Here is a 25,678-nt window from a genome sequence, read left to right as displayed (position 1 = left end):
CATGTCCTTCCTTTGGTTTAGCATTGGGTCACATCAGGGAGGATAAGCAGTGTTGGGGCCTACTTCGCTCCGAGGCAGATGGCTTGCGGTGTTTATCCGACACCGGGTCTCTTGACAACTCTGGGGCACTCCACACTGAGGAGGCTAGAGCCAGCATCAGGTGCTCTGGGCCTGATGGCTACAGCATGGCCTCCATCAACAACTGCTTCAAGCGAAAGTCTCTCTCTTTGATCTAGGTTTAAAAGCCTTGCAAATCTTACACCACTCTGTTTGGTTTGCTTCCCCCAGGGAACGTAGAAAGGTGTCATGGGGGTCACTAACCAGCATAGGCTTGCGGCACATGGCGCAAGCCTTAAACCCCTGGGCCTGCGGCATGCCCTGCAGCCCAGGGCGGGTGCTGGAAGCCTCCAAGCACCTAATATAAGTGTCCACAACAAGGGAATGCTAATGAACTGATAGCAGCTAAGTACTCTAAAGCTAAGAGATTGCTTTTCGTATGAGAGCAAGAGGTTGTTCCAATGCTGCCACGGACAGTAAGAAGGAACAGGAGGCGGTTGGGCCAGCAAGGATATATATGCATGACACAGTGGCACCACTCAGGCGGGGGCCCCGCCAGAAGTTGCTAAGGGAAAAGTTTCTGATGCTCGTGCACGCAGCACACGCACACCTAATGTGGAATGGACGTGAACAAGCACTTGAAGAACAGGTACAAATTGCTTCACATGTACTGAGAACCCAAGACTCCTGGAGACCATGAAGAAGGGTCTTCATATATAGTACAGCTCAACACAGACTCTGTGTGCATCAGAGTGTGGTGTGGGCTTTGGGGAAACCACCAGTGGGTCTGCAAATACATTCAAAAGTATCTTCTCATTCCTTTTTCTAAACCTTCTCCGGTTGCTGTAGGCATTCCATCAGGCTCTGTGCTCTTATTGCTACTGAGATAGTTCCTGACTCCATATTGTGGCCAACTTACCTCTATTATATTCTCTGCTTTGCATTACTCTGCCTTATTATATTCAGCAGTAATGCAAGGAACCTAGAGGCTTGTATACTGTAAGACATTGGCTTCAGCAGTTAGCATGAGGCTTGAAGCCTATGAACTTTGGCATAGATAAACTTAGGTAACCCATAAGTTTTGGGGAACAGGAAGTAGAATGTAATGGAGAATTCTGACTACGACACCAGCCAACCACAGAAACATGAGCTAATACCAGCTTCTGGAAAGTTCTGGACAGAACATCTGACCACAAGAGTGCTGGGGCAACAAATTAACATATATGATAATTGCATGAAATCAAATATATTAACCTATTAAAAAAGGACACCTTAACATTGTTAAGGGGAGTAAATACAAATAAGGAAGAGGGGGAAATCTCCTACTGAATATGCATTAAACATGGTGACAGCATAACATATTATAAAAGCAGCATCCCAGGGCAGTAGGAGAGGGAGATGTAGGCCCTTGGGAGGTGCCAGAATGATAATCACTGGTGAAGATGAGGAAGGTGAGAAAGATGATGGGTAACATTTCAGGTTGTTCGGCAAGGGATGGTGAGAGTATGGATGTTCAGATGCACTTTCTGTATTATCTCTATCTACCTTATTGAGTTAGAGTGTTTGTGACTTTGCTAAATGTATTAATAAATTATTTGTAAATATAAGAATTCCTATAGTGTGAATGTTGCACCTGTGCACATCTGGGTTCCCAACTATATAATAGTTTTAATAATATTGGGCCTGATCTTGGGACCTGTCAACCCTCAAAGTGATAACTGCAAATGCTTATTCATAATCTATAGATCAGGCTACCTATTTTAGAAAAAATAAATAAATCAATTTCCCCCCCTTCAGTTGCTTCGTTAATTATGTACAAATATCACATGCTCCTCCTCCAATCCTTTTTTTTTTTTTTTTTTTTTTTTTTTAAAGAACCAAGATAGATGATTGTCAAACACTCAAATATTTATAGAAAATAGGTTGGGAAGCAAAGATGACCCTCAGCTGAGCTGGTCACATGTTGCCCGAAGGCCTTGTACTATTCATCCCTGATTAAACGTATGCACGTTAGTTTATAAAACTGTATCACCCACATATTTAACTCTGCACCATTCACCCCTCCACTAGCAGATAATTTAAAAAGAAGCTGTGCATTTTTTTCTCTCTGTTAAAAAGTGATGGATGGTGGTTCTCAAGTGATTCATTTGTTGACTTGGCAGAGTTCAGAAAACAAATGCAGCAGCTCACAAAAAGGCTGGAGTACCAAAACTAGATATTGCGATGTGCAATAGTGGAGACATGCGAAGGGAGATTGATTTTAATGAAGATGATGGGGGAAGGGTTATCATACATTATGTTGGCGGTGTGTGTGGGGAGGGGGGAGGGCAAGTTTTGCTTCTAATTGTTTTTCTTCACATTTGAGTCTCATTTTACTATAAAGATATTTAGGAAACTTGAATGTTTTAATTCATTAGTATGAATAATTTTGTCTAAACTTTGTGAGGAAATCCTGCTGGCCATTTCACAACCAAATTATCTTTCATTTGCCAGCAAAGAATATGAAGGATGGTCCTATGGCTACTGCTTTGTTTGCAAATCTACTGGGAAAGAACTGTGTGTTTAATTGAATCAACTGCCAAGCTGGCAGATGCTGAATCAGCAAAAAACCTTTTACTCCCTAGGAGCTTATGAAGGATGTGTGTTTGGAAGTTACCCCAGAAAATCCACTCAAGCACTGTCTCACTACGTGTTTGATGTTCTGCAGACCCAGTTCCTGTGTGTGGAAAATGACCTTCACCTTTATTCGATGTTACTTTATCATGGGCAATTACTGTCTCTCAAAATAAAAATGAATAAGTTTTTTTATTGCCTATGCTGACATACTAAGAATAGCAGCAGAAGACAGTAATGAAAAGAGCACAGCTAGCACATGATCTTATGCTGCTCTCAGAGGCCCGTGTTCAGCAAAGCACTTAAGCAGTATTTAACTCCCACTGAAGTCAGTGGGAATACTCACGGGTCTAACATTAGGCACATGCGTAAGTATCTCACTGAATTAGGGCCCATACCAACATCTCTGCATAGGCAGTTTGGTTCCGAACCTCTCCACTGTCCACTTTATATATCAGTGTTAGGGAAAGCGAATGTGAAGTGGGCCTGAAGATAATTACTTAAAAATCACTAGAAATTTGATGGTTCCATCAATGAACATATTAAAAATTTCTACTTTTTCTATCCAAAATATTAAAAACAAGTATAAAATATTTTTTACTAAATGAAAGAAAATCACCAGTCACTTCACATGAAAACTACAAAGTATTGATACTGATAAGAATTCAGTACCCATTAATATTTACCACTATATACCAATCATTAAATTTGTCCACTGAAATATTCAGTGAAAAATATGCAGAACAGGTCACATTACACAGCCAGCTATTAATAAGGTCCAACTTATTTTGGCTCTGTCACCATCTCCAGTCCAAAACATACTTAGAGTAAAGATCACTTTTCAGTCTCAGTCTCAGCTTCACTGTCTTCACTATCACTGTCTCTTCCTGGATGCTCTGGCATTTTCCGATGCTCTCCCTCTTCCTTTACCATCTCTCCCTCTTCCTTCACCGTTGTCTCTTCACTCTTCACTGGTGTGCTTTTGGTTTCAACTTCCGCTTCTGCTTCCTGAGTTTGAACTGTTTCACTTTCTTCAACCAAGGCTGGTGGGGGCAATAAATCCTGATAATATAAGAGGAAGATTATTCAATACACAAACATAACTTCAGGTTTTATGAAAAGATTTGTATACTAATTTCTGTTTTAGCTCTACTTGCTCACCTTAGATCTAAAACCTAAATACCTTTAACCATTTATGCATAAGACCAGATAGACATTTTATGACTTTAGTGATTAGTGTTTCTCCCTTACATTCACAAGTATTTACTGTTTCTGAACATTAGGAAACCATTAATGCAACTCCTATCGAGATATGAATGAAAATGTATTTAGCATATATTCATGTCTTACCAGTTCATGCTTTCCAGATTAACTAAATCCTACAAAAGAAGGGGGGAAATTCACCCCTAGTAAATTGGGGGTGGTGGAATTCACTCAAACACCCAGATAAGGATAAAAGGGGTAAAAAAAAAAAACAAAAAAAACAAACAAGGGTGATGTTATGGAGGGGTCTACTTAGACCACCTAAGTAGGAAGAACAGATGGATTACACATTTTTTAAACAACAAAATCATCCAAAACACAGGACTTGGTGGTGATGGAGGACTTCAACTACCCAGACATCTGTTGGGGAAACAATACCGCAGGGCACAGATTATCCAGCAAGTTTCTGGAATACACTAGAGACAACTTTTTATTACAGAAGGTGGACGAAGCAACTAGGGGAGAAGCTATTCTGGATTTGATTCTGACAAACAGGAAGGAACTAACAGAGAATCTGAAGGTGAAAGCCACCTTGGGTGAAAGTAATCATGAAATGACAGAGTTCATGATTCTAAGGAATGGTAGGAGAGAAAACAGAAGAATACAGACAATGGACTTCAAGAAGGCAAACGTCAAACTCAGAGAGTTGGTAGGTAAGATCCCATGGGAAGCAAGTCTAAGGGAAAGAACAGTTCAAGAGAGTTAGCAGTTTTTTAAAGAGACATTATTAAGGGCACAAGAGTAAACTATACCAACACATAGGAACGATAGAAACTATGGTAGGAAGCCACTCTGGATTAAACAGGAGATCTTAAGTGACCTGAAACTCAAAAGAAGTGGAAACTAAGTCAAACTACAAAGGATGAATATACAAAAACAACACAAGCATGTAGGGACAAAATTAGGAAGGAAAAGGAACAAAAAGAGGTTAAACTAGCTAAGGATATAAAGGGTAACAAGAAAGCATTTTACAAATATATGAGAAAAAAGAGGATGCCCAAGGACAGGGTAGGCCCATTACTAAATGAGGAAGGAAAGACAATGACAGAAAATGTTGTGATGGCCAAAGTCTTAAATGCACTTTTTTGCTTCAGTTTTCACCAAAAATGTTAGCAGTAATTGGACGACTAACATAGTGAACATCATTGTAAATGGGGTAGGATTGAGGCTAAAATAGAAAAAAGAACAAGTTAATAATTACTTAGATGTCTTCTAGTCAGCAGGGCCTGATGAAATATATCCTAGAATACTTAAGGAACTGTCTGAAGAGATTCCTGAGCCACTAGTGATTATCTTTGAGAACTCGTAGAGGATGAGAGATACACCAGAGGACAGGAAAAGAGCCAATATAGTATCTATCTATAAACAGGAGAAAAAGTACTCCTGAGGGAATTGTGCCCAAAACCAAACAAACATTCTGTGCACAATATTTTAAAATTCTGCATATTTTATTTGTCAATAAATAAACGTGGAGACTCCAGCATGGCAGTGGGGAGCAGAGGCCACTGGCGCACGGAGGTGGAAGATCACCCTGTAGCCTCCCCCATCTTCTCCCCTACCCTCAAGACAAGGACTGGGCGGTGAGGCTGCACCTGATCCCTGACAGTGCAAGGGCTCAGCCTGCCCCAGATACACCCCAGGGCCCTGCATTTCTGCACCAGAAGCACCAAGATAGCGAGGAAGAAGGACAGAGTCCTGCATGCATGCCCAGCCCCTGATACAGGTGTGGGGCAGGCAGGTTCAGCTGGGCTGAATCCAAGTGTGGAGTGGCTAAGTGTTGGGGGATCCAGGTGTGTGGTTAGAGGATTCTGTGTGGGGCAATTTAAGTGTGGGCGGCTTGGTGGGGGACATCTGGGTGTGTGTGGGGGAATCTGGATGCACAGGGGCTCACTGGAGGTTTCTGGGAGCAGGATGATTGGGACTCTGCAGGGGGGTCCAAGTGAAGGTAGTTGGGACTCAGCAGGGGAATGTGGGGGGGGGATTGGGGTTCAGCAGAAGGGTCTGGGTATGGGGGGTTCGGGCTCCTTGGGATGGGGGTTTGAGTGGGGCAGCTCAGCGGGGGGTGGTCTGGATGCAGAAGAAAGGGGTCAGTGCAAGTTTGGATCCGGGAGGGGGAGGGAGGGTGAAGCCTGGCAGAGCGTCTGGGTGCAGGGGAGGGTAGGGCTTGGCATGGTGAGGTTTGGGTGTGGGGGTTCTGAGTGTGGGGCAGTGAGGCTCACTGGGGGTGGTCTGGGTATGGGAGAGCCTCAATGCAGAGGGGTTGGGTGGACAGGGGAGCAGCTTCCCGTACAATTACCCCTTCCCCATTGCTCCTCAGCCACAGGAAACAGAAAATAGGGGGAGGAGAGGTGTGCGGAGCTTCTTGCAGCTGGGGGAGGTTTCTGGGGGTGGGTCTGCCTCGGCCCTGGCCACTCCTTACACAGGAAGGAGAAATCCCATTCCCCCACCCCACCCCCAGCAGATCTGGCACTAGCTGTGAAACTAGCTGGGAAACCCAGGGAATTATAGACCCGTCATTTTAACTTTGGCACCCAGAAAGATAATGCAGCAAAGAATCAAACTATCAATTTTTAAGCACCTAGAAGAAAATAAGGTGATAGGTAACAGTTAACATGGATTTGTCAAGAACAAATCATATCAAGCCAACCTAATATCTTTCTTTTATAGGGCAACAAGCCTTGTGTATGGAGGGGAAAAATCAGTAGATGTCATATTTCTCTACTGTAGTAAGGCTTTTGATAATGTCTGACATGACATTCTCACAAACAAACTAGAGAAATATAGCCTAGAAGAACCTATTATAAGATGGGTGCACCACAGGTTGGAAGATTGTACTCAGAGTAGTTATCAATGGTTCATAAATGAGTTGCAAGGGCATATCAGGTGGCTCCCATGGAGATCTGTCCTGGGTCCAGTTCTATTCAGTATCTTCATAAATGACTTGGATAGAGTACACTTGTAAAGTTTGCTGATGATACCAAGGTAGAAGGGATTGCAAGGACAACTCTGGAGGACAAGATTAGAATTCAAAATGATCTTGACAAACTGGAGATATGGTCTGAAATAAATGAATGAAATTCAACAATGACAAATGCAAAATACCCCACTTAAGGAATAAAGAAGTACACAAAACACAAAATGGAAAATGACTGCCTAAAAAGGAATACTGCAGAAAAGGATCTCAGAGTTATAGTGGATCATAACCTAAATATAAGCCAACAATGTAATATTGTCACAAAAAGAGAAAACATTCTGTGATGTATTAGCAGGAGTGTTGTAAGCAAGATACACTTCCAATTTACTCATCACTGAGAAGGCCTTAACTGGATTACTGCATCCAGTTCTGGGCACCACACTTCAGGAAAGATGTGGACAATCTGGAGAAAGTCCAGAGAAGAGCAACAAAAATGATTCAAGGCCCAGAAAACTTGACCTATGAGGAAAGATTGAAAAAAAATGGGTTTGTTTAGTCTACAGAAGAGAAAGCTGAGGGGGGAAGACACAATAAGCCTTCAAGTATGTAAAAGGTTGTTAAAAGGGGAGATGGTGATAAATTGTTCCCCATAACCACTGAGGACAGGACAAGAAGTTAGATTTAGGTTAGACATTAGGAAAAAACTTGCTAACTGTCAGGATAGTTAAGCATTGGAACAAATTACCTAGGGAAGTTGTGGAATCTCCATCATTGGAGGTTTTTAAGAGTAAGTCAGACAAACACCTGTCAGGGATGGTCTAGGTAATACTTAGTCCTGCCTCAGTGCAGTGTACTGGACTAGATGACATACTGAGGCCCCTTTCAGTCCTACATTTCTATGACTCTATAGAAGATCACTGGGCTGCACTATGCCTTCTTCCTACTCCACCTATGGCTTGAAACGGGAAGCGCAGCCCCTTCACAAACCTTTGTGTAGACATTTACAACCACTGGGTATTCTTGAGATCTGATCCAGAGCTCCTTTTCCAGGTCTGTCTTCAACAACTCTCTGTACCAACCTATTTGTAGCTAGCACGATGCCCCTTCCAAGGAAACACTATCACGTAGATTAAAAGGTGTGGAACGCCTTGATGGTACAGGCTCTCTACACTTGTGTGAATTTTATCCAAAGCAAAGCACTTAGAACACAAAATCTGAGTAGTTGATAAAGCAATCCTTAGATAGCCCATATTCCATCACAGCAATATTGTGAAGATTATTTAATATATGCAAAGAGTTTTTGTCCTCAGGTGGGATGGCACTATGTAAGTATAAAGCATTAAGAGCAGTAGTATTAACAGCATTATGGATACCTGGCAGAGAAGACTGAAGATACAATCAGCTGAAAAAGATTGCTAGTGCTGGGCACAACTCCAGGTTGAGGAGAGATGTGAATGTATGATTCAGCTATATGATGGATACTTTTTGGTAATACTGAGATTAGTTTTAATGAACCCAAAGTTCAGACAAAGGGAGTTTTCCTTCACACTATAAACTATGTATTTAATTACAGTGAAATCTTATCTACAATCAGCTGACATTGCTATTATAAGTATATGACAACTCTGGAGAGATCAATATAGCTGTTATTATGGCTAATTATAGAGGTAGAGAAATAATCTTATAAACTTTGAAAATAACATATGGGTCTTTATAATGTATGGTGAATACCAATTATAGACATGTGAAAAAAAGACAAAATTTCTTAAACTGAGATTCTTTTATCCTTACTAAAGATATGCTTCCCGACGGCAGATGTAAACTGGGACTTCTATGATGCAGCTGGTCCCATTTTGCCTCCTTGTGTGATTACTGCCTCTTTCTTTTTTGTAAGAATGGATTAATATAAAATAAAAAATAACTTCTTATACTAAAATAGATTATGGAAAACACATTACAATGCTTTCTAATATCTGCATATTTGTTTTTTTCAATTTCTAGCTCCATTTTTTCCTGCAGGGAGAGCATGACTCACTGTCACAGTAGGGAACAAGTAGCTGCACAGCTAGTGTTAGCTATTGATGAGTTAGTTTTGAGATGCTAGCAATGGTACAGTAACTCCTCACTTAATGTCCTAGTTATGTTCTTGAAAATTGCAACTTTAAGCGAAATGATGTTAAGCGAATTCAATTTCCCCATAAGAATTAATGTAAACAGAGGGATTAGGTTCCAGGAAAAAAAATTTCCACCAGACAAAAGACATTATACATATGTACAGTGTAAGTTTTAAATAATTTTAAACAATTTAATACTGTACTCACCAGTACAGCAGTAGTAGTATTCCAAAGGGGTTGGGGGTTTGCTCACTCCTCGGGAGGAGCGCCAGGCAGGTGGAGTGGGGCAAGCCCCCGCACCCCGCTGTGGTCCCCAGGAGGAGCACCGGGCAGAATGGGACAAACTCCTGTGCCCTGATCTGGTCCCCAGCAGGAGCGCCAGGCAGGCAGAGCAGTGGGAGTCAAACAACATTATAAGGGAACATTGCAGGACTTTAAAGGAGTATGTTCCCTAATAGATCAGCAACCTAATATTGAAACAACATTAACCGGGAGGACGTTAAGTGAGGAGTTACTGTAGTGAGACGCTAGCAAAATTATGAATGTATCTGTAAGTTCTTTTACATTCTCAGGTGCAAAGAGCTATGCAAGTGCAAAATATCATCATTAGTGCCTGATGCCACACACAACTGTTTCTAGCATATAGCACTAAATGATTATTTTTATTATTTCAACTGCTGTAGCAGCTAAGGACCTTAATCAACAATCGAGGCCCCACTATACAAATCACCACAAAAAGACAATTCCTGCCTCAGAAAGCTTACAGACTACAATTTAGACAATAAGAAGCAGGTGAATAAACTGACAAATGAGGAGGGAAGGGATAAGAAGGGGGAATGAGGCAGACATATGTGTTTGAATAAATTAGTGCCCATTGATGATTGCTGTGTTGGCTGCTAATCAATACTCGGACCCTTCTGCCTAATTAACTGCTAGCAAACCTTATCCCTGACTCTTTTCATAAATGCTGAACCATCTCTCTATCCACCATATGGAACTCCAGAACCACATCATCACCACCACATAGCAAGAGAAAGACAGACACACTTACATAGGTTTTGGGTAGTTGTGGAGATAGCCAGACAACTGGCTGTGGAGGGAAAGAGAGGAGTGGGCTGGTTTGCCTCAGGTGAGAGTGGTGGTATTAGAAGAGAAGAAATAACTAGGAGACAAACTCCATACCACATGATGTGTATATTCTATTTTCCTTTAAAAATGAAGATTATTATTGTTTCAACTGTTTCTTTTTAAAAATAGTGCCCACACACTGTATTATGAGTGAGTCTTCCACTGAGTTTGATGGATTAGCTAGTCACTTATTGTGGATCCTGGGATGAGACCAAAGTCCAATTTCAGACTTGAAGCCCCATCTGCAAGTGCCACAGGTGAAGACAATTGTAGATGAACATGTGCTACTTTTAACTTTACAGATTTCACTTCTCTCCTTGATTGCAGCAATCAGCAAGATCTTAACATTTTTCAGTCGGTGGCGGAGCAAATGCTATTGGACTTTGTCGTGACCTAAGGGTTCCCTGGTCAACATTGATAGACAGGCCTTGAGAAAGTCTTTGTAATGTTTTCTTGGTCTGCCCCTAAAATGAGTTCCAGTCTGCCATTCTCTGTAAAAGATCATCTTCAGTATTCTACTGTCAGATATATGGACCATGTGATTGCATCACCTTAGCTGCGCTCTCATAAAAGCTTCAATGCCCGTGATGTTATGGCACTCAAGGATTTCAGTGGTTTGAACTAAATCTTGAACCAAATCTTGCAATATCCACTGTAGACTTCATAGGTGGGATTGATCCAAGTGATTTATGTGGTGTTGATAGTCCATGTATCACAGCCATAGAGGAATCTGGTGATGATGATGGCACAGCAAACATCAATTTTTGTTTGCAGTCTGGCACCGTGTTCATTCCAAAGATGACACTAAAGTTTTACATAGGCATTGCTGGCTGTCCCAATGTACTTTCTAATGTTGTTGTCAAATCATTCTATTTGGTGAAGCTACACTGCCTAGGCAGCAAAATCTGTCAATGACCTTGAATGATACATCATCGATAGACATCTGTCTTTCCTTTTGTAAAGGTGAATAATGTTGGAATCTGTAAGTTTCTGTGGCACAGTCTACCGTTCCTAAAACCTTAAGTAGAGGCCAGTGATGTTCCTGATGAGCTCGTGATCTCCATATTTGAAGATTTCCACAGGAATACCAGCTGGATTCACTGCTATTTACCACCTGCTGGACAACTTTCCATATTTCATGTATGTTCGGTGAAACTGAGAGTTGGTCTTGAACTGAAAGTTCTTTAAGATCATCAAGTGCTGATGCTGATTGTTGTGTATGGGCAGTTCAGAACCTTATTAAAAGTGTTTAGCCATCTCTTCAGAATTTGACCACAGTAATTTTGCAGCAGAGACTCATCTGCATTTCACATAGGGGTGATACCATTACACTGCAGGCCATACGCAATCTTCAGCTCATAAAAAACAAAAACAAAAACATATTTGGAGTCTTTTTAGTCCTACTGCTGATTGAAACTGTTCGGCTTTCATTTTCCACCAACTGTTCTTCATATGGGGAAGCTTAGCTTGCATGTTATACTTTAAGTAGCTCATTAACTATACAATACATTGCTGTATACTTTCTCCCACATACTTAGGGCAAAATTTGTTTTAAAAAAATAACACTTGTATGAAGAGAGGTCACTGCTCAGAAATGTTAAACTTCTTTAGTCCACCGATGGTAACTAACTTCCAGCTGTTACAGCCCAGTGACTGCTGCATTGATACTCTTGTACTTGAAGACACCCGAATAATATATCAGTGTTGGTTTTGTGTGTTGGTTTTTTTTTTAAAATATAGAAACGGTTCTTGCTCTTTCCTCCAAATAACTCTTGCCAGCAACAAAATTTGATTCCTTACCACCATTTTGTTTCTATCCATCGCACTCATATATTTTTTAAATCAAAGGGAGTTTCGAGTGCTTATATTGCAGGAAGCATTTTTAAATTAAAAAAAGGAATCACTTTCTCCCTGCCTCACTGATTTAAAAAGCTACAGGGACTATGGAAACCAATGTAAGATACACCAAATTTTAGCCTACTCATCTGTGACAAAGTGGGGGGTTTTCTTGGGTTTTTCCTGTGTGTTCCAGTGGTTTTCATGCAGAGGGAGTGACACTCTGTGTCCCTGGGTGTTACTGGTTTAACGAGGTGAGGGGAGAGGAAGTTTGTTGTTACAGAGGACTGGAAAGGGAACTTGGGACCCCAGGCGATGGCCTGGAGGATGGATACTCCAGCGACTGGTGACCCGAAAATACAGCTCAGGAGTTACAGCCGGTTTGGGCCAGTGGAAGGACAATGGGCTGCGGAGAAAAGACCCCATGACCTAACCAGCCAGTTCCAGCCAGAGGAGGGCTGAGGGAAGAGGCGGCCCAGGCCACCCTGTTTATGACCCTGTTTACCTGGAAAGAAAACAATGGACAGAGACTGGGCTTGGGGCTGGGGATATCGGATGCCCAGCCGGGAAGCAGGGGGGCTCTGGGATGGAGAGGGCAGGCAGGTAGAGCCCACCGGGATGCAGGGAGACTGTGATATGCTGTGCTGAGGGAGGCCAGGCCTGAGGCCCTGAGAGTTTCCTCTGCTGTGTTCAACTTTCAATAAACCCTCCTGTTTTACGCTGGCTGAGAGTTGCTCCAGTCTAGAGAACAGGGGTGCATCAACCCCTTCAGGTGTGGAGGCCTGGGGAGTCCAGGTGAGTGGACTCCCTGAGGGGGCCCACGGCGAGAAACAGGTGTGCTAAGGCTCAAAGAGGTGCGGTTCTGGAAGGTGGAGGGGCCTAACCCCGAAAAAGAGTGGACCCCCGGGAAGGGCTGTAGCACTGAAAGGGGCACCCTCCCACGGACCGCCCGTGGCCACGAGTGGGCACAATCTGTGAGTCCATGACACCATCTCAAAAGCATTCCCTGAATCAGTTATTTTCTACAGTGAATTACATTTTAGATGCATGCTTTCCAAAATTTATAAGCCTGCTTACCTGTCTGTAGTGGCGTGTACTCTGTATCACGTGCATATACATGTTGTACACGAAGTTAGCCATCTGAGGCATGTTCTTTATAACATGTACTTGATGGGAAGGCCTTTCTCCATTCTAGGGGAAAAATAAGAACAGTTAATATTCAGTAATATAGAACCACCACAATGGATCTTCAGAAAGCTGCTTTTCCCATGTTAGGAAAGAAATGCAAAAGAACAAAAGTGAAATTAAATGTATTTTAAATAAGACAGTATGGAGGGAAGGGGACTAGGTTCTTGTCTAGATATGCAGATCCTATAAATGGAATGGAAGGTTATCTATCTATGTATACATCGAGAGAAAGACATTTGATCTGGAAAACTTGCAAAGGCATAGGAAAAAAAATTGCTAGTAGTCTCCTTAGAAACACCTTTCTTTTTTTACATGCGCATATTGCTATGAGGGCTGAAAGTCCCATTGCTATGCAGCATCATCTGTTTCATTTAAATTTACGGTAGCAACATTAACCTAAGGGTTTGGAATATTAACCTCTTGATTCCAAGATACCAGAGTGGCCACTTCCAAAAGGAGGAACAAATACTATTATAATCTAGAAGCACAGCCTAAAATTCCACTGTTATATTTGTAACTTTTATCCTATCATTCCAGGAAAACACATCTATTGGATTCTAGACATCTCAATTCAATATATGTGACACAATCACACAAAAAGAATTCAAGGTGAAAGACAGCGATAATTAATACATTAAACAGTACTTCTCAATATGTTGCGTCAAATATTAAATTTAGACTTCTCTTATTAAGAAGCCATGTGTTTTATTTCAGATAATTTACATGACTCCAAGTAGCGGTTTTAGCATGAACAAAATATCCAACATACGGTACTCATTCTACTTAAGTGGTTAACATAAAATAAAATATACTGTAGATTCAGTGTTGCACAAGCAAAGCTCAGTAAGAAAACACACAACTGAACTAAACTGTGCCTATAACTAAAATACAAACAATTCAATTACTGACAGCTGGTGCAACATGGCAAATTCCTGGGCCATAAGTATCCGAACAACATTTGTCTGTAATGAGGAAGCTTTGAAATCCTGTCTCTTTTACTATGCACCCAGTAAAGAAAGTGGACTGCTAACACACTATTCTATGTAGTACAATTTAGAACAGATGTGCTTACCTGTCTGACTGTTGGAAAATACTCTGAGGGAATTATATGCAGTTGAAGGGGTCGAGCTGTGAGTTGGCTGAAAGCTGGAGTTAGCTCAAAGCAATTCTGGAACAGGGATACCCTTGCAAAGACATAAAGCCCAAGCCGGGCTCTTGACATAGCAACCACTAGACGTCTGACATCCCTTCAGGAAACAAAACATTAAATAGATCATGGTCTTTTTACTACCTATCGTGCTTTTATTGCCACTGCAACACCTTCATAAATCTCACAGCCACACATAATTAAAGGGCATATACAGCATTAGGGAATCTGTAGATATAAGGGTATATCTCTCAGTTTTTTCAATATTTTATTCTAGTATTTACAGTAAAGATTTACATTCGAGCTCATGTACAGTAACAAGATGTTTCTAAAAAACAGTGTACATCTTTTTCCTCCAAAGGCTCTTTTTTCCTCCACAGCTGAAGTGCGGACATTCTAAAATGTGCACACCAGAAGGGTACTACACAAAGACCAAACACCTCTGATACACAAATCAAGCTCAGACAGACCATTTTCTCAAGATTATTTCAAGATTTTACTTGAACTAGCATTGCATTCTCTACTATTTTAATAAGGTAATATTAAGTTCACTGTACCAGCAATAATATGCACAAATTACAGGATTTAGATAAGACCTAATAGTGAAGGGTAAAGTGGCTGTGAAGTGGGTACCAGATGGCTATATATAGAACTGGTTTTGAGCTTCTTTGAATAAGGTACACTAAACTTTGTTACTACAATTTATTACATAATTTGTACATGTAATACGGACACTCATTGCCTAATTTTACCAGAGCAGAATTTCTGGTAAAGTGAATTACACGTTAATGCATTTGTGAAGATATTTTCTTACATACCTAAGATGACCAACAGCTTTGGTTCGCACTAATGAAAGGATAATATAATCATTTTGTTGACCCTGAAATCTGTCGACAGTTGTCACCTAAAAAGTAAAAAGAAAGATAAATTAAGATTAACTCATTTACTGTATCTTCCAAAAAATATTTGCATTTCCAAAGGTATTAAGAACAGGTATTGTGAAATAAATTACCAAAATAATTGATGTTTGTGTGATTAGGTATTTTGACAAATAAAATTTTCAGAACTTTGCAGGGTTTCAAAATATTTTGCGCAGAATTTTTATTTTTTTGGCACAGAATTTTTGGCGTAGAATGCCCCCAGAAATAAAATGGACTCCTACAGTTATGTTAGTATTTCTGCTAAATAGGATTTTTAACCAGATATTTCACCAAGTGGGCATCTACACTTTGGAAAGATCTTTTGTTAGTAATTACGGTCCTTCTGTTGTGTAACACTGCTAGCCATCTAATTTATCCTTCCTGTACGGCTTGCAGTCTGGGAGCACCGTATTTCATCTAGTTATACGGCCTACGCAAGAGTCCAAATAAACAAAAGTAAGGGAAAAGATTACATGTACTGTCGAGTAACATCTTGGGAACAGTGGTCTATCCACAGTATCCCAGTGAATATAACATTTGTAGTCATCAAAGAAAGAACTCATCATGTAGATATTGCTGAAACTATATAATTATATTGTTTTGTAATTTATAATTCTAAAAAGTCAGAATGGTAAGTATTTGGTTATTTTGAAAATTACCTTGTTTGGTCGGCCTATAATGGGGTTATTCCCACAACGCTGATTAATGATATCCCGGATCAGGTGCTTTTGTCCATTATAGGTTGTCAGAATACTTATCTTGTCTGCAGGGTAACCAAGCAGGCACATATACATAAAGAGTGCTACAACATATTCTGCTTCTCCAAGATTCTGCATTTTAAAAAGGAAAATAAAATGTTAGTTGGCTCATTTGTGCCTCTGACTTTGGGAGTGAGTTGACCCTACTGAGGAATCCTGGTGCATTTAGAAGACCCATATTTGAAATAAATCAAAGCATTGAAAAACAAGCTAATTGTCGAAAAAGGAGGAACGAACCAAAGATAGCCTTAAGTTTCATCCATCTAATTTAGGTTCCTCATGAATAAAGAGATTGCCAAAAATCCCAAAGTTACCATATTATTGTTCACTGATGTTTCTGTGGTTACAACTGCTGATGCACTGGGCAATCAAAAATACATAAATTGAATACAAATTCTTCTGGGACTATGGGTGTGATACGAACAGACGAATCAAGAAAATATTTACATGAAAAGCTTACAGTCAATAAGCTATATGTACATACAGTAACTCCCCACTTAACGTCCTCTTGCTTAATGTTGTTTTGATCTTACGTCCCTGCTCCATTACAGAAAACTGCTTGTTTAAAGTTGTGCAATGCTCCGTCGTTTGGCTGTCTGCTTTGTCCACAGCTGGCAGCACCCCTATCAGTGCCCCATGCCTCCCCAGTGCCTCCTGCCCACTAGAGAACCCCGCAGATCAGTGCTTTCCCCCGATCCTCCCTGCCTCCTGCCCATGACAATCAACTGGTTTGCGGCGTTCAGAAGGCAGGAGGAAGGGGGGAGAGGAGCGAGGACTCAGTGCACAGGCTCCCCCTCCCTCACCTGCCTCCTGCCTGCGGCAATCAGCTGATTTACGGCGTTCAGGAGACAGGAGGGAAGAGTGAAGATGCAGCGTGCGGAGTAAAGGGGGAGGTGGTGGTGGTGGGGGAGAAGAGCTAGGTTAAGGGTGGGAGCATGGGGGATGGGGAGGAGTGGGCGGGCCGAGGGTTGAGCCCCCACCATTGGTGCTTGCACAGTAGGGGAAGCTGCAGCTGTTGCTGTGCAACGTGCTTCTCCTAGCCTACGGCACCTTGCCAGCCTCATTGTCTGCAGTGCCAGTGGGCTGTGCCTGTGTGGGGTAAGGCGGGGGCACCTCCTATTGCTTCATACTCAGCAATGATAATTGTAGTACTAAATTGTTTCTTTAAAATTGTTTAAAACTTATACCTGTACTAAATTGCTTATTTAAAATTGTTTAAAATGTATATAATGCCTTGTGTCTGGCAAAAAAGATTTCCTTGGAACCTAACCACCCCATTTACATCATCATTTCGCGTAAAGTTGCATTTTTCAGGAACATAACTACAACGTTAAGTGAGGAGTTACCGTATGCTTCATCAGGCCCACCTACCAGTAACTTCTTGGGAAATGCTCAAATACTCTTAGTTCATTTCAATGTAGGATTAAAACTGAAGTTATCAGAAGTCCTTAAATCAGGGACTGTTGTCTTGCTTTGTACAGTGGGGTCCTTATCAGGACCTTTGAGTACTACAATATACAAATTGTAATTTTTCATTTCCTCCTCATGGGAGACAATGTGAAGTTACAACTCTTATTTATACTGCCTCAAAACCATGGGATCATAGTATACAGATAAGTCTAATTAAGTATCATAGTTCTGAGTAAGTTTTAAGGCTGAGATTTTTCAAAAGTACTTAGCAGTGATTTAACTCTGATCCTACTGAAGCCACTGGTAAAACTCCCACTGACTTCATTGGCAGCTGAACTAATCTAATGCAGAGAATATTTGAAAATCCCACTGTCAACTATTAATCCAAAGAACTTCATATTACAATTTGGAACTGTAATATTTATATAAATACATCCCTCTTTTCCGTGTTTCATTTCTGATTTACTTGGTTGAACTTACTGCTACAAATACTGGAACACTTTACTCATGGTCTACAAATTCTGGTCACCTTTAAGTCTATACAAAAAGACATTCTCATACATTCATGAACACAAATAGCATTCTGAACGCCATATTCATCACTGCCCATTATAAACCTTGAATCACCAATTACACATTCCATGTGCTATAAATACACACTTAGTGTGTATACAAATCGCACACTAAAAAAAAAAATATCAGAAATTACATGGAAATGATAAAAAACCACTGTGATGAGAAAGTGTTTACATTTTTTAGTATTACAGCTTCCACAAGCTACAGAATAACTAACTTCTTATGAATAAAGATAATGAAGGGAACATGGTGTTATAGCAGTGATATATTCACTATACTCGAATATTGATTTAATGTTTTAAAAAGTAAAAGAAGACCTCATCCATAGTCTACAAACATCCTTATACAACGTAGAAAAATTACAAGATTCAAAAATAAAATCTTCACAGACACATACACATGAAAATCCTTAACTTTGAAAATTATATCCAAGACTTTCACAGTAGGAACCATAACATAGGATCCAATTTTTGTACATCTGTACCACACTTTTTAATGTAAAGCTTTAGGTAAGAAAGGAATAAAGAATTGAAGGTATGGGACACGTGATTTTCAGTGCAATAGAGGCTGCACATGTGATTAATGGGGCTAGATGAAGATTGCGCTTTATCTAAGCTGGTTGTTGACTGTGGTATAGCATTTGACATAATTGAATTGTGAATTTCCTAGTGTTTTAATGTTTGCTTTGACGGTTATACTTGAGCAGCCTGAACTGTTACACAATGTAATGTTATACAACATTGTGTTGAAATATACATATCCTGCACACAATGTAGACATAGTACAGTTTGATCCTTTTGTGAAGGCTGTTTTAGGAAACATTTTTTGGAACACTATATATGGATCAATAAAAACAGTGATTCTCCCAGTCTGGACATGTGTCTCAAAGCAAATCCTCCCTCTTCCAAGGACAGAGAATCTCTGCCACATATTTTAATGCTGAAGCAGATAAACAAGATTATAACTGGCTGCATTTGGCATTGGTCCAAAAAACTATCTGCAACAACATATGCAGTCAAAAAAAAAAAAAGGTGACATTCATTTCTACTTTTGGGTGGTGGGAAGGGAGAGTTAAGGAAAATCATAGATCAGTGTAACAGGCAAATACCACAGAATAATTATTATAATTTTATGACCGCCATAACTAAATAATCATAAGGGTTGATCATTAAAAACTGAATTCCCACGGTGTATGAAAAAATATAAAAAACATTTTAATGCTCTGAAAGCTTACTTAACTTCCGTTACAGAAATCAATATTCTATCTTCATTTCTTTCCAGATTTAAAAAGGCAGAATGCTGCATTTCTAACAGGGCAGTAATTCTCTTTTCTTACCTGGTAGAAATAAGGATTGGGTTCAGACTCTCCCACACCATGGAAATCTTCTACATTTATAAGCTGGAAATCATACAGAAATCCAGCATTTGCAGTTCTGAACTCTGGCAGAAGTTGCACATGAGGCAGATTACCCAGATTCTTATAACGCCAGTTGTAGAGGTTACACAAACTTTCAGAAAAACAAAAACAAGAACAGTAAGAGGAGCTTGAACTCCTTTCTGGCACAGATGAAAAATATTTCTTAAAAGTGACATGCAAACCAGATAGCTACAATCATGTTTCTGTTTTTCTCATTACTATGCCTTGCTATTCAAAGGTTGCCTGGTATATTTGCTTCTTTTTCCATGGTAGGAAACTTGGAGTCTCATTTCTCTCTGTTTAATGGGAGGAATCTGGCAAGGTATTTGGAGGATGTGAATGGTGATATTGCACTTGGCTGTAGTCTGAGCTACAAGTCTCCCTTTCCTCAACAGAGAGGTAGGAGATCATGCACATATCTTGCCAAGGTCCTCTGGTAAAGAGTGACGTGAGGACCTGTCATTCCCATTTTACAAATGGAGAATGGAGGCAGAGACACGCTAATAGCAAAATTTTCAAAAATATTTTTAAGTCCCATTTTCAGAAGTGACAGACATTTAGAAGCCTAAGTCCCAATTAAAGTCAATAAGTCTTCTGCTGCTAAGTGCAAGTCACTTCTGAAAATAGGACTTAAAAACACTTTTGAAAATTTTGCTGTAAGTAACCTCCCAAAGGTCGCGAAGGAAGACTGTGGGGGAGCGGGAAATTAAACTCTAGTCTCTTGAATGCCAGGCTAATGCCCTAACCTTTGGATCATCCTTTCTTCTGAACTAACCTCTTTCAAGTGCAAAAGACTGTATCTCTCTTACTGCAAATACTAGAGGCAGTTAGGTTTGTCCATGGGGATTGAACATGCTCAATCTTACCTTTATACAGAGCCACATGAAAACACTAAATTATTAGTAGATTAAATATAATTTAATGATGACACTTGGAGGCCTTGAAAAGATGATGGTATAGCGAATTGGAATCTGTATCTCAGATGGGGCAGACTGAGGAGGAGAAGCCAGTCTCAGAAATAAGGTAACATATATTCCATTCTGGATTCTGACTGCTCTCCCAGTCTGAGACATTTGGGATGAAACTGCATTAAGAAACATTGGTAGGAAAGAAGGAAGAAGTGGAACAGAAGAAGAATGTTCTTCCACTTCCTCCTCTAAAATTAGTCTATTTTCGGCACACTGCTCAGAGAACCTTCCTGCCAAAGAATGTTTCTGCAAAGGAATACAGGCCAAGCCTGTGGGACTTTTGTAAGAGTTTTGATAGATGACCAGGTGGCAGCTTTACAGATTTCCTTTGTGGTGGCTGATGCCCTTTCTGGCCAGGATGTTACCACGAATGTGCTGAGTGGCCTCTTATCCCCTCTGGGATCAGTTTATCTGTAGCTGAATACATTAATACAGAACTTGATCCACCTAGCCAGGATTGGTTTAGATGCTTCAGACCCAGGTATGAAAATAAAAGAAAACAAAGATGTTTTCCTATATAGATAGGCTCCACCAACGTACATTTTAACATTTTAAATGCCCTTTTTTTTTTTTTTTTTTTTGGATATTGAGGCTTTGAGTAAAATGAATGCCTAGTGGATAGGGCACAGGAACGAGATGAGGATCTATTCCTGGCTTTGTCAAGGGCCTGCTGGGTGATCTTGGAAAATAACTTCACCTCGATGAGTTTCTCCATCCATAAAATGTGGATAACACTGACCTCCTGTGTAAAGTGCGTTAGAGACCTAATGATGGAAAGCACTACATCAGAGCTAGGTATTATTTTTATTAATAAGGCAGAATTATTTCCTGTCACGTACCAAAGGAAGAAGTCATCTTGATACAAATGACTCTGGAGAATGAACAACAGTGTTGGTCCTGTGGAAGATGCTGTAAGGCTAGTATGTTCCGAGAGCAGAAATTTCAGAAACCTGTCTAGTTATTATTATTATTTATAAAATGGAAACACAAAGTTATATCCCATAGAGATTTGAATGCCTGGACCATGAAAACACAATAGTGTGTACAGATCCCAGGTAGGAAAAAAAAATCCCTAATTGTTGGCTTGGGTAGTCATGCTGCACAAGGAAACTGTTACCATCAGGTATAGGAGACTTGGATGGCTTGCATTTATGCTGCTGTTTAATGTTGAGACATATAATGAATTGATGGAATGTCTTGGGCCCAGGTCTAGGTCATGCTGTAAGACAGTGGTTTTCAACCATTTTTCATTTGTGGGCTTCTAAAAAATTTTTGAAAGAAAGTGCAGACCCCTTTGGAAATCTTAGACTCCCCACATGTTGAAAATCACTGCTGTAAGAAAATCCTGGCTTCAAAGAGTTGATATATTTCTGTTCTGATACCAGTAAAAGGTTTTTTGTCTAGACTCTTGCAGGTCAAATGGGTGAAAAACCTGCACAAAGCTAGTAGAATCTATTATTTGGAAGAGTATCTTGTTTTGGACTTGCTGGTCAACTAACCAAGCTATCAGGTTTAGTTAATCTTGATTGAGAAGCGGCAGACAGAAGAGAAAATTCTGCCTGCAAGGAAGACTGAGCAGAGTAATAACTATGCATAAGACCAGAAGACCTAGGAGCAACAGATAAAGATGAAGAAGACTGTGACCCGAGACGCCTAGGGTCACCCACACTGAAAATATGAAGGTCAGGGCAGGCTGCTAAAAGGAGAGCAAATTATACTTATGAGTCTTAACAGCATTGGTGAGTTTGCTGGCTTGTAAAGTTCCTGTGGAATACATCCAAAGCTTGGGTGGGTCTATCAGTTCTTTGTTCAAAACTTCAGTTTCAAGAGAAGATACTCCACAGATGAGAAGCAGGTTTGAAGGCAAAATGGAAAAGATGCAGCTGCTTTTTTATATACTTTGCCATGTGGCTTGTACATTCTCTGTCCCAAACACAAGTTCACAGCACATGGGCATGGAAAAGCTCTTGGAGTCCCCTGTCCACAAACATGTCCTGCTGTCTCATAGGCGAGTTCATTGTACAGCTGATAGCCCTTGATGGGCCATCAAACAGGATAGACAGCGTTGATGACAATCTGTCTAGGAGTGTCACCCAGAATCACAGCATGGGTTGGAGATGCAAATATACCACACATATTTGTAATTCACAATATAAAGATAATACATATAAACCAGATTATCATACTTAGCAAATCATACCATTTCCACTGATATCTTACATGGCATATGTTGTAAGATTCATTACAATTTTGTAATATTGGTACCAATAATATTATAAATGATCACCCATATTCCATACAGCAACACAGCTCTCCACGCAAGACATCAGTGCCTTGATCCTGACAAACCTTGACTAGGTCATGAAGACTGGTCTTCATTTTGTTTATCTCAACTGTTAGGGGGATCGTATGGTCATATAAAACAGGGGTCTGAGAAGTAGGATGATATCTTGCTATTAGAGGTCTGTTGTCGATAAAGGCAGACCACAGTTCCCTGATCCCAGCTTCCCTCTGGTGGTCTTGGGCAAGGTCTTAAGCTATGGAATAAGTAGAGTCCCTTCTCTGGTACCTTTGTTGCAGTTAAGAACATAAATAACTTCTGTCCTCGTATGAGGACTCATTGCTTTTCACTCCAGCAAAGTCCAAGAAGGGCAAACACTCATCTGTATGTGTCCTCAATCCCATCCTATCAACCATCTTCCCAACCAGGATTCCACCCAAGAACTTGGAGGCACAGGAGGTGGATTTACTTTCAATAGTTATCTACTGTTCAAAGGAAAAGCCAGATTTGGCTTTCATTTAGTCTCATCGATCAGTCCTTCACTAACAAATTCATCAAGGGATCAAGGCTTTTTAGCTTATTACACCAGCACACTGTGGTGCTAGAGATTGCCAGTGTGGCTCCAAGGGCTGCTAATGCTTCAAAGTCCCTTTTATGGATGGCTTCTATGTTACTTTCTGCAAGATCTTTTGTGATGAAATCCCCCTCAGCAAAAATTATTGCCTTTTGCTATGCACGCCGCTGTTACATCAACTCTTGGTAGGGCGAAGAGTGTGTGAATTTGGGTTCAAGGGCCCAGTATAATTCTTGATCATTGTGAATGGTCTTTTTTCTTGTTGAGTCTCAAAAGACGGAGAGGATGGAATCATTTTTGCAGAGGTATTGCCAGAAGAATCCTGACTGGTTTGGGCAGGAGGATGCAGAGATCCCATTAAACTGCCTTAACTTTGAGCTCTTTCCCTTTGTACAATGAGGCTCTTCAAATAAGTTCCGCACCCGTGATTTTCAAGGCTGTCACTTCACAGATTGAGCACCTCTGTGAAAAGACGGTTACTCACCTTTGTAACTGTTGTTCTTCGAGATGTGTTGCTCATATCCATTCCAATTAGGTGTGCGCGCGCCGCGTGCAAGCTCGTCGCAAGATTTTTACCCTAGCAACACTCGGTGGGTTGGCTGGGTGCCTCCTGGAGTGGCGCCACTATAGCGCTGGATATATACCCCTGCCGACCCAACAGCCCTTCAGTTCCTTCTTGCTGGCTACTCCGACATAGGGGATGGAGGGCGGGTTTGGAATGGATATGAGCAACATATCTCGAAGAACAACAGTTACAAAGGTGAGTAACCATCTTTTCTTCTTCGAGTGCTTGCTCATATCGATTCCAATTAGGTGATTCCCAAGCCTTACCTAGGCGGTGGGGTCGGAGTGAGATGTTGCAGAATGCAAAACTGCTGAGCCAAATGCTGCATCATCTCTGGACTGTTGAACCAATGCGTAATGTGCGGCAAAGGTGTGAATGGACGACCAGGTAGCTGCCTGACATATTTCCTGGATGGGGACGTGGGCCAGGAAGGCAGCAGATGAAGCTTGCGCCCGAGTAGAGTAGGCGGTGAGGTGGCTAGCCGGAATGTGAGCCAATTCATAGCATGTGCGAATGCATGAGGTGACTCAAAATGAAATCCATTAGGAAGAGACTGGTAAGCCTTTCTTTCGGTCCGCGACAGCTACAAAGAGCTGAGGTGACCTTTGGAAGGGTTTGGTTCTCTCGATATAAAAGGCTAGAGCCCTGCAGACGTCCAGGGTGCGTAGCTGCTGTTCCCGATGCGATGAGTGTGGCTTCGGGAAGAAGACTGGAAGATGTCTTGGTTGACATGAAAGGCAGACACCACTTTACGGAGGAAGGAGGGGTGCGGTCGCAGCTGTACCTTGTCCTTATGGAATACAGTGTACGGGGGGTCCGCTGTCAAAGCCCGAAGCTCAGATACTCGTCTCGCCGAAGTAATAGCGACGAAGAAGGCTGTCTTCCAGGAAAGGTACAGCAGCAAGCAGGTAGCCAGTGGTTCGAAAGGCACACCCATAAGCTTGGCTAGCACCAAATTTAGATCCCAGGTAGGGGTCAAGCGTCTAACTTGAGGATACAAACGTTCTAGTCCATTGAGGAACCTTGAGACTATAGGGTGAGAGAAGATTGATCGGTCATTTTCCCCCGGATGGAAGGTGGGAATGGCTGCCAGATGCACCTTTATGGAAGAGACCGCTAGGCCCTGCTCTTTTAGGGACCAGAGGTAGTCCATGACAGTGGGAATGGATACCTGCCTGGGGACTAAGTTACGCTGAGTGCACCAACAGGAGAAACGCTTCCACTTGGCGAGATGTGTCATTCTAGTGGAAGGCTTCCTACTGCCCAAGAGCACGTGTTGGACCGAGGCAGAGAAAAGCAATTCAGACTGGCTCAACCACGCAGCAACCAAGCTGTGAGATAAAGGGACTGCAGGTCCGGATGGTGAAGCCTGCCGAAGTCCTACGTTATGAAGTCCAGCCACAGTGGCAGGGGGATCGGGTCTGCCACTAAGAGGTCAAACAACGTGGTGTACCAGTGTTGCCTCGGCCACACTGGAGCAATCAGGATCAGGTGGGCTCTGTCCCTGCGGAGCTTGAGTAGGACTCTGTGGACGAGTGGAAAAGGTAGAAAGAGATAAAGTAGATGCCTCTTCCACGGGATGAGGAATGCGTCTGAGAGGGAGCCCGCGGAGGGTCCATGGAAGGAGCAGAACACCTGGCATTTCCTGTTCTCTCGGGAGGCGAACAGGTCTATGCGGGGAAACCCCCACTTCCGGAAAACAGAATGGATGACATCCAGGCGAATCGACCACTCGTGAGACAGGAAGGATCTGCTGAGGTGATCTGCCAGGGTGTTCTGGACTCCTGGGAGAAAAGACGCTACCAATTCGATGGAGTGGGCTTTGCAAAAGTTCCAAAGGTGGATGGCTTCTTTGCAAAGGAGGGAGGAGCCTGCTCTGCCCTGCTTGTTTATGTAAAACATGGCCATTGTGTTGTCCGTGAACATTGATACACAACGGCCTTGGAGAT

General features: G+C 41.4%; 1 protein-coding gene across 1 annotated transcript in view; it reads right to left on the bottom strand.

The window, feature by feature from the left end:
• Positions 1-2,843: 2,843 nt before the first annotated feature.
• AQR (aquarius intron-binding spliceosomal factor) overlaps positions 2,844-25,678 on the bottom strand; it is a 102,185-nt gene continuing 79,350 nt past the window's right edge. Inside the window, exons 30-35 of the mRNA XM_050953854.1 lie at positions 19,261-19,432; positions 15,840-16,010; positions 15,079-15,164; positions 14,186-14,360; positions 13,003-13,116; positions 2,844-3,732 (exon numbers count right to left, since the gene is read on the bottom strand). Coding sequence (XP_050809811.1) covers positions 3,505-3,732; positions 13,003-13,116; positions 14,186-14,360; positions 15,079-15,164; positions 15,840-16,010; positions 19,261-19,432 — 946 coding nt within the window. The 3' untranslated portion in view covers positions 2,844-3,504. The remainder of the gene's footprint in view (positions 3,733-13,002; positions 13,117-14,185; positions 14,361-15,078; positions 15,165-15,839; positions 16,011-19,260; positions 19,433-25,678) is intronic.

Source organism: Gopherus flavomarginatus, chromosome 5 (assembly GCF_025201925.1).
Source record: "Gopherus flavomarginatus isolate rGopFla2 chromosome 5, rGopFla2.mat.asm, whole genome shotgun sequence".
Lineage (NCBI taxonomy): Eukaryota > Metazoa > Chordata > Testudines > Testudinidae > Gopherus > Gopherus flavomarginatus.
The sequence above is the reverse complement of the archived record's forward strand: the minus strand, read 5'-3'. Positions and strand labels throughout refer to the sequence as shown.